The sequence below is a fragment of the Delphinapterus leucas genome, chromosome 5 (assembly GCF_059928025.1).
Source record: "Delphinapterus leucas isolate spDelLeu-1000000601 "Yukka" chromosome 5, BTC_Dleu_Yukka2, whole genome shotgun sequence".
NCBI lineage: Eukaryota > Metazoa > Chordata > Mammalia > Artiodactyla > Monodontidae > Delphinapterus > Delphinapterus leucas.
In genome coordinates, this window is record NC_143133.1 from 113751391 (window position 1) to 113761593 (window position 10203).

Consider the following 10203-nt stretch of genomic DNA (forward strand, 5'->3'; position numbering starts at 1 on the left):
TTGTAGCCTCTCTCGTTGCGGAGCACAGGCTCCGGATGCGCAGGCTCAGCGGCCATGGCTCACAGGCCCAGCCGCTGCGCGGCATGTGGGATCTTCCCGGACCGGGGCACGAACCCGTGTCCCCTGCATCGGCAGGCGGACTCTCAACCACTGCGCCACCAGGGAAGCCCTGAATCCATCTTTTAAGGTCCTGGTGAAATCTCTCTTCATGAAACCTTCCCGGAATCCCTGAATTCACCTCCCTCAGCTGAATTCTTCTAAAGCCTGGCCTCACACATCACTGATCACAACACAATTTGCAGTACTGAGTGCCTCCTATGTCCCTAGTAGCATATAAACTCCTGAAAGGTAGACGCAGTGCCCTCTTGGGCCTCTTCTGAATTCTTTGCAATGCCTTGTTCTCAGCGGGCATCCCCTCAAGGACTGCAGGGTCTGACCTGAGAAGTAAGAGATCTGGCCCTGCCAGAACAGCTGGTTAACTTGTATGACCTCGGACAAATCAATTAAGTCTCTCGGAGGCTATTTATTTTCATTCCCTGTAAAAAGAGGAGGTTGGACTCTCTACTAGGGAAGAAGGAGATAAGTATAATTGGGAGAGATATTTGATATAGCTATTGTTTTTGTAATGCAAATCATAGAAAATAAAACTGGATGAAAAGCCATGGGAAACTCAAACAATACGTGGTAGAGAAATGGGTTAGAAGAGGTTGAGAAACATTGAACTAGATGATTTATCATTTTAGGCTTAAAATTCAACAAGTATTTGGTCACGCTACTCAAGAGATTGTGCCAGGTACCACTCTGTGCATTTCAGACGCAGAGAACAAACGCCGTCTTTGTTCTCTGGAAATTAATAACCTATTACAAACACCAAAGAATGATAAATGAAGCCATAATTTTCTTTGTAAATAGATCATGTGTACACGCTTTCTACTGTGTATACTGTGGGTCATTAGGAAAATCATCTAGAAAGATATGTTAAAACGAAAAATATACCAGGCATGCTTTTCCTGTTTTGACTCTTCCACTGCTTAAATGAAGAGAAAGAAAAAAGAAGAGAAAGAAAAAAGAACTACAGCATCAGTTTAATTTTGTGCACTTTTCTTCAGAGATAAATGACCTAGATACCCTGTGAAGATTACTCAGAAGGCTTTGGTTTTATGTAACAGCACCACCAGGAACAAATTAACTGCCCAAATATTTCGCATTCTTCCTAGCTCAGTATTTCCTTTTACCTTTTTCCAACACTTCAAACATTTAAATCTGAAATTGTCGGGGAGAACTTGTAAAATCCAATCCTCCTACACAACTCTGGGGTCAATTATAACTTTGCCAGAGGGTAGGGGCTTCATACGATGCTTCCCTAGCCCGGTGGGGTGAGCCTTCCTCACCAAGTTCTACTTGACGCCACTGGAATTCGCAGCACTGGAGGTAGCATTTTACCAAGTGTTTCTCTTCCAAGTGACAAAGATGAAAGCACTTCTTTCCCGCAAATCAAGTGGTCAACCCTCCAATCAGAAGCACCTTCCTCTTGGCTACGATGACCCTAGCCAAGGCACCGATGGGAATGTGTGATGGACTGGAGTTGACAAAGCACACCAGGTACTTAATTCTTTAACCAGGTAGTCATTTCAGGGAGGAGTCCTGCTAGTCAGAAAGTGCCCTGACAGCATTTCCCAATACAGTAGTAACTAAAAACTGCATTTCAGGAGAGAAAAACAATCTACCTGCTGGGTAGAACATTATGATTCCTAGTCTTGATTACTACATAACAGGACATAAATAACTCCCCCTTTTTTAGAGAAAAGGTGAAAGACTGTGTGTGTAAGGATTTTGACATGAATACTTTGTGATGTTGGTAGTGAGGCTTCTACTACAGAGGAAGAAGTGGAAAACAAGGGGAAAAGGGCAAGTGGGTAGGGATTCCTGGGGGGAAAGAGTGCTCTCCCACTTAAAAAAGTTAGCAGATAAAATTTTATAGCAACTGGCTAACCGATGTATTAAATACAATAAATATTTAATACAAAATATCAATTACCAAATATTAACTACAGTAAAAACGACAGAAATAGATTGAGTTCTCAATCCCCTGATGCTACCGTCCTGCATATTTTATTTCATAAAAGCAAAAGAGCCTCTTAACTAAAATATTTACCTGCTTATTTCACATAAAACTGCTAAATATCTCTAGGCAATAATGACAAATATTCAATTCAACCAAGCAACACGAAGTCAGTTACAAACCCTTACTGTTAATTAACATTTTTTCCCCTCTTCAGACCAGAGGATGAAAAGTAAAATGAAATTTTAATGTTTTCTTTTTCCATGTGTGATATTCTTAAAGAAGAACCATATGTAAAACTTTTCAAAAAAAATTAAACGACACGAGTTAAAACAAAGGAAAATAAATAAAAAAGGGAAAAGAAAAACAATGAGCAGGATAGTTAAAAGCAAAGTTTGGTATTTTTCTTCCTTTAAAAAAAAAATGACCTAAGATTTCTACATTGAAGAGAAATGTTTGGACTCTTGGTATATTGTTTTTAATTCATGGAACAATGTAGCCATTTGTTTTTTTTCCTTTTAGGACACTGCTGTTGTTGTTGTTGGTTTTTTTTTTTTTTTTTGAACACATGGGGAATTACCTAGGCCAAGTATGAATTCAAAGAAAAAAGCTGGGAGAAAAAAAAAACACCACCATATGAAAAACTTGTGGTAAATTTGGGATTCTTTCCAGTGTATAAAAGTAAAAGAAAACTCAGTTTAGAAATATGAAAAAAATTTCTGAAATACACAGAAAGGAAAGAACAGTTAAATAGTAGGAAAAAAAATTAAGATCACTCACATTTCCCCTTCTAGAAGCTCTATTTCTTTGCGACTTACATCTTCACATGCAGTTTGCATATAGTAGCTCTGCTAAAAACAACCACATGGAAAATTTTTGTTCCAGATAACACTGCAGGACAGGGCTTGGCAGCTACAAGCTGTAATCAGAATGCTTCAAGGGCTAATGTAACCCAGATAACGACCAAGCATGCATTTCTGTGCAGAGTCTTAACTATTTTTTTTTTTTTTATAAAGCAGGCTGTGGGAGGGTCAGAAGCTGCTGGGTTCTACTTTATACACATTCAGCAATGAGCATTTTTCTCTTCAGTTAGGGAGCATTTTGCTCCTACGAATAAAAGAATTGCTTAAAATATAAAAGATTCTTCTCCAGTTAAGGCATTCTTGTAGGATTTGAGGTGCTCACACAGACAAGCCTGGAATGGTCGAAGCTTCCAAGTTCCTAAAATGACTTTTCCCAGTAATTCCACAGGGCTGCATCGCCATCTCCAATTCATTAAGGCTCCCCCAGCCATTGAGTTGGCAAATGAAGAGGCTACACATTTAAGGGCCGTGGAAATCCATGGTACAATGAGCCACTTTCGCCCAGGAGTCATCTAAAGAAGAAAAGAATGCTGATTTTATTTGTTCCTGTAGCTGAAGAGAGGGAGCAGACAGGGACCTGGGTCTTGCTAAGTTTCCTGTACTTAGTCGACTGAGATAAAGAGTCACAGAAGTGCTGTGCCTTCAATCCAAGTTCAAGTGGCAAATTCAGATGGAACTCTAACTTGGGGGGAAGTGAGCCACCATGTTAATGCAAGGAATGTGAAATGGGAGAAACCCTTCCATCAACAGTCAGGAGGGGTTTAATGTGATCCATTGGTGTTATTCTCTTTCCTCCAGCACTGCCTGGCACTCACACAGCTGGGCTAAGATGGCTTCCAAAGTCCAAAATAAGACGCTAGCCCAAGGCAGCCCCTGCCCTCCTGCTGGAGCTCAGAAGCAAATGAATCAAAGGCTCTTTTATTCTCCCTCCTACCAGAACATGCTCCCTCTCTGTTGTCAACTAAATGCTTGCCAGAATGAATTATTTAGTTCCAAACAGACATAAAGAAATCTTAAATAACACATGTCCCTTGGAATTTTAATAAGTTCAGGTGACCGGACAAGTGGGGTTGTTTGGTTTGTTGTCTAGCCTGGGACAGAAAATTCACTTGTGGTCAGGATCCCATCAAGAGCATTAGGTCATGGCAGAAACTGAAACTTCTCAAACTGCAAGTTACAGCTGACATCCAAATTCCATTCATGAAACGGAGCTGTTCTGTTCTTTTCGCGGGGATATCTGAACTCAACACAAAGTCCCCGTTCTTCCTTGAAAACCAGGCTGCCCTTCTGATTTTTCTATTTCTGTCAGAAGCACCTGGATTCTTCCAAGAATAGAGCCTGAAATTCACCTGTGAAGTCTTCACTGGCTGCACCCCCCTCCCCTCTAGTCTGAGCTCTTAAGCAATTACTGTCTGTATCAACCACTTGGCAATTCATCATATACAGCCTTACAAACATAGCTCTTGTAAAACGATTTAAAGGAACATGCATTTACAGCTTGTCTTGGGGAACAGATTAGAAACTCCTTATGGGAAGGGAGTGGGCCTTTCCCTCCACGGTATTCAACACGTGGCGCATTTACAAAAGCTCCAGAGATACCTGTTTATTGATTCAGTCAACAGATACCTGGTGAGCTTCCACTCTGTATCAGACACAGCAGCACAGGCACTCGTCAGCCCTGGGCTCAGTGAGCCTGCATTCTGTTAAGGGAGGCGCCGAAGGGTCCCCAAAGAATTCTGCTTCTGTCGTTCTAATATATTCACTAGGCTATTTAAGATGAACAAGAAATGAAGATTTATTTCCCCCCCATCTGCCCCTCCCTGCCAAGGAAAAGTCTGAGGAGAGGAATGTTAGAGGGCAAGAGAGCTTAGAATGTAGATGTGTTGCCCACCACGTCCCCATTTTACAGATAAGGAAACTGAGGATCAGAAGGCTCCAAAGATCACGTGAATAGTGGCAAAGCCCAGGTGAATTCTGGGTCCTGACACTCAGTTCAGGGTTCCTTCCACCATGGCCCAATTTACCTAAAACACTTCAAAAATAAAGTGGTAATCCACCTGCTACGATGTTCCTTCTCGTGTGTTAGTCTCTGTAAGAAAATTAGCAGTGCCGGCAGTTAATCACCTCTTAAATGTCCTCAACCTGCAAATCATCAAGACCTTAGCTACGTATTTTTTATGTCAACTCCAAACTATGGAATCTTACTTAGGCTTAAAAGTGCCTTGTCACTTCATTTCTTTCATATTCTTTAAGCAGACTCATTATGGCAAAATACACTGAAATAACCAGTTCACCTGTCAACCAGATTATCCAAGTATAAATTCTTGCCATGCTTTTGTATTTGTTCAAAGATGATCAATTAAAAAAACTTAAAAACAGCAGAATTCTAAAACTACCCTCCAAGCTGATACACCTTCTTAGTAGTAATTTTGAATCCCAAAAGACAACAATCAGATTTAGGGATTCAGCAACTCATATCACTAAGCCCAGGCACAACAAAAGAATTAACTATCATTAACTTTCATAAAGACAATGTACTTGCTAGTTGATGATCTTTCTTAGTAGAAACAATGTTCCTGCCTCATTGGAGAAGGTAAAAAGAAAACATTCGAAATTTGAATGGTATGTTCACTAATGGGAGAATTGCAGGAAAAAAATTTCCTTGAACAGAATAATTATGCTCCTTCAGTCACTGTAAGCAAAAGCTTCAGAATCTGTTGGCTACTGGGAATTGCCAAAAAAGGGCAGGAAAAGCTTCCAAACATCCCAGCCCTCTTTGTTGTAGTGACACTATGGAACAGGGACTCAAGCCCAGCTCCTGGGTTGTCCTTGAACCAAGGAGATGCTGTTATTTTGCCTTCCCCATGCCTCTCTCCTCCATGTAAGATGTCAGGTGCCCACCCAGAGGAAGATGCTATTTCTGTTTCTAAGTCCATTCCCAGAACCACAAGTTCAGACAAAAAACATCCTATAAGCTGACAGCTGAAGAGCAGAGCCCAAGCTGGGTGCAGATTACACACCCAAGAACTGGCTGAGGTTTTGCTCCCCAGCTGGCTGGCAGCTAGCAGGCCACCCTGCCCTGGTCCAGAAGCAAGTTCTCCTGCTGAGATCGCACACCGGCCCAAGGCAGACATCTGGGCCATGGAGGAGCCCAAACTTGGTGTCTTGGCTTGAGGGAGGCCATAGGGAAGCTCCCCCCTGCAGAGACAGGGAGACAGCCAGCTGGCTTGGAGCAATCCTTTGTTTTCAAGACTTACCTTTTATCTCAGCTAAAATTTCAAATCCTGATGAAAATTCTACCATTATTTCAAATGGCTGATTTGTCTTTAAACAGCCCTTTAAACATCTGAGCGCTGCCGTTGAGTGCATACTACCAAGAGTCTACTTGGTTTCTATAACCCTAGTGACATTGATCTGTATGTGATTCTACTCAGGTCCTTAACAGAGTGAAAAATCAGCTGTTTAATATATAACACAGGAAGAAAACAGCAACACAGTAGTAGCAAAACTGAGAGAAAGCAGAAAAATCTTCACCTCCATATTAAGTGGACTTCTAAAAATTCTCAGAGGATGGAACACATACAAGAGGTTCTTACCCTTTTGCAAACAAATATAGAAAAAATTAAAAAGAGGCAAAAAGGCTGGAGAATCCGCTCGCTAGTCTGTCTTAACTGTCTTTTATGCCACTTCCACTCTCTTTAGGAAATTCAAGAAAAGCTTCCATATCTGAGGAACATACTAATATTAAAAAACAATGCTGTTGACTATAAAAAAGCAAACATAAAATGGAGTTGTAAATGGAATGCATGGGGGCCATACCTTGAGATGACTTTGAAGATAAAACTAAAACAATTTTTTGTCACTTAAAAGCCCTGATGGATCATCTTAATCAATGCTTGGACTACCCTATAAATACTGTAAACAGCGAGACAACTGTCAAAGTTCTCTGGCCAAATGTTCCCCAACAAAATCAATGTTCAAACTCCCTGAAGTTTCATTTAACAATTACAGTACCAGGCATCCAAGATATCTTATCACAGTGAATCTGTTCATTCAAAACCATTATCAAGCAACATTTTGCCTACTACTGGGTGGCCAACAATGTTTCCTTTCATCCAGAAAATAAAGATTCTACATGAAAACCAAACCAGCACAGGAGATGCATGTATATATGCCAATGTCTTTGAGGGGCAAAGCTGCTTTAGCCAAAACTGTCTGAATTGGATACCAAGCCAAAGAGCAATCATCTGGGAATGTCAAAATCTGGGCAACCGACTTGACAGTGCAAATATAAGACAAGACTCATTTTAACTTGTAAGTCTCCAGTCACCCTCTTGGACCCCTCAATTCTGGTGGCCACCCTGCCCACTTTCTTCCTGGGCTGTCTCTATGTACTTCACTGGTGTGGAAAGAAAACCCCAGTGCCCAGCCAGACAAAGAAAAGCCCGCCTCCCTCCGCTGTTAGGCATATTCTCCCCTCAGCTGACAACAATTTAGGGAGCCCATTGTCTCCCTGAAGTATTCCTGTGGTTTCAGTCTACAAGAAGCTTGTTCCTCAAAACATCTATGCAATACCCATAGTGATCCACTTGGGCACACAATCAGAAACCATGTGGCGTTGCTAGCTACCTTTTGTGCACACATGCTTGTCTTGTGTTTCTTCAGCACTGCACCTCTGATGCGCAGCCCGCCCCTTCCTTGCATGCTCAACCAATATCCATAGACTCATAGAAAGTTACAACTTGAAAGGCTGTTTACAGCTGGCCCACCTGAGTGCCGCTTGAAATCAACTAGATGACTCATTAACCTTTTAAAGGCCAGTCAGGCAGGCAGATCTGGGTTCAAACCCTGCCTCTGGCACACTCTGGTTATGTAGACTGTGTTCTCATCTGTTAAACAGATAGATAATACCCGCCTCATAAAACTGTTGTAACGATCAAATGAAATAATTTTTTTTAATTCAGATTTTCCATTTTCTTGGTCCTTGTTAAGACATAATCTTTGGGGCTGATTTTCTTCCTGGTTTGTATTACATTAAATTGCAAGCCCAAGAGGCAAGTCTTTTTTCCTACTGTATTTTTTAATCTTATGGTCCCTAGTCCAGTGCGGGGCATCTTTTGACAGAGCCATAAACCAATCATGTGAAAGAAAGCATTAAACCTCTATTACCACTACCTATTTCAGCTAATGTAGTGTTCTTCAGTTCCCCCAAGGACCCAATCATTTCCTAAACAGCGCCTTCTCAAAACAAATACATCTATCAATCCACTCCCTCTTCCCACACACATACAACCTCCTCTTCAGAACTCAGAGCTGAAAACACTGCCTCTCCCCAATTTTTGTATTAAAGTCAGCATATTTACCAGAATATTCAGTCAAAGTGTGATAGGTGGAGAGACAGGATTTGGAAGGATTCAAAAAAATCTCTGGAGAACTTTCTTAGGATTTGTGGCATCAAATCCTTAAATAAGAATTACTTGCCTATAACAAATTCTGGCAGAAAGTAAACCAGAAACTCACCGGTTAGTTGTCGGTGAAGCTAAATATTGCACTTCACTACGTTCTATGCAAGCAAACAGTGACTAATAGGATTACCTCGAGCTCTCACTCTGGATGTAGATACCCTTCCACAAGAAACAGGTTCCATTATTAGTGTCGGCCCCCTGGTAGTAAATTTATATTTAAGGGGGCATACATTTTGTTTTCGAGACATACTTTACTAGAAAAATATTTGCGTCATATGCCAGGGCGAAGGTGTCATTTCTGTCTTTTGCAGGGGGCAGCAACAAAGAGCCAATGGGGGAGAAGGGATAAGATCGCAGACCCCCCCCCCCGAAGAGGACACAGATTTCCACCTAAGCAAGGTTGGTTCTTTCAAGGAATAGCTTCCTTAACAGCTAAAACGGTTTAACACATAATCAGCAGAAGCAATTCGGGTGGCCTGGGAAAGTACCGTAACACACAGAAATCCTGACTGGCCCCAGCTGTCCTCTCCTGCGGGGTTTGACAGCGTGTCCACGGCGCCCGAACACCAGCCACCAGGCTCCCCACAGCGCCCTCCTTTCGCAGCAAACTGCCAAGGCTCTCGGGCCAAACTCCAAGGTCCCTCGCTTCAAAACCGCGAAAATGTGAACCGTGCTAAGCAAACGGTAGGGCGCGTAATAACTTTTCTTTCCCGTGTGCGCGGACTGGAGATGCTCGGCTCTAAGGCCAACTTCCCAGGTCCCCCGCCCGCTTCCGGCAACCACCCCGAGGGGAAGGCGGGAGGGAGCGCGGACCAAATAGAGGGCTGATGAGTTCCAACACCTCCGTGGGTTTCCCACTGCGGGAAATTTACTATACAGCAGTCCCTAAGGATTCCCTGCAGATATAACGAAAGGAGAATGCTCTCCCCCTCGCCCCCGCTAAAAGGAACAATAAAAACATGCAGCCGGCGCTCAGCTGGCCATGCCGGGCCCTCCTACGGGACGATGTCTGGAATCTGGAGGAAGAAAGGTGCCCGGCCAAGAGGAGGCCCGGGCGTGAGTGTCCAGCCTGGGTCCCCAGCCTGCCGGGGAAAGGGCCCACGGGAAAAGGATGGGGACCAAGGGGAAGCAGCAGCCCGCGCGCGAGCCTCCCGGGAAGGGGAACGGCGGCCGAGCTCTACTTACATAACGCTTCAACTTTTTCTCCGGGGGTGACTTGCGGAGCCATCCGGAGCAGACCACTTCGCCGCCGCTCATGGTGCGCGCCTCTCCGGCTCCGGGCCGGGCGCGCTCCCGACACCGCCGACGCCGGACAGCCGCGCAGCGGCGGGGACCTAGCTCTCCCGCGGCGCACCGGCTCTCGGCCTCCGAGCTTCTTCCCCAGCAAGCAGGTCCGCGGACTTGAGTAGAAGCGGGCCGCGCCGCCGAGGCCGATACCTCGGGGCAGGGTCCGCGGCCGGGCCGAGGGCGCCCCGGCCTCCCTTCAGTGCGCCCGCCCAGCCGCCAGGCGCGCCGTCCCGCCGACTGCCTCCTTCGCGCTCGGGCTCAACGGGACTCTGCCCCGGCGCGGAGACCAAGCCTCGGCCCCCTGCGCTCCGCCCCCTCGGGACGGGACCTCCCAGAGCGCTCTCTAGACAGACACGACGCTGCACGCGCGCACACACACACTCACACACACACACACACACAATGCCCTGCGCGGTGCCCACTCCGGCTCGCCCGCTCTCGGTTTCGGTGCGCCCTGCGCGATCCTCTCCTTTCCCCTCCTCGCGGGAGGGTGGGTCACTTCCCCGCGGCACCCGGGCAGCCAGGA

The 10203-nt window shown here is 44.7% G+C and overlaps 1 protein-coding gene across 5 annotated transcripts in view; it reads right to left on the bottom strand.

Annotated features, from left to right (window-relative positions):
• Window positions 1–9846, bottom strand: part of GAB1 (GRB2 associated binding protein 1) — a 139043-nt gene extending 129197 nt beyond the window's left edge. For 2 of the 5 annotated variants that reach the window (XR_016393396.1, XM_089912420.1), the window contains exon 1: window positions 9576–9846. Coding sequence is in view for 4 of the 5 variants with exons in the window: in XM_089912420.1 (XP_089768546.1) it covers window positions 9576–9647 (72 nt within the window). In the remaining variant the exon portion in view is untranslated. The remainder of the gene's footprint in view (window positions 1–9575) is intronic. The other 3 variants (XM_022599736.3, XM_022599737.3, XM_089912419.1) reach the window with 3 other exon arrangements.
• Window positions 9847–10203: the final 357 nt, after the last annotated feature.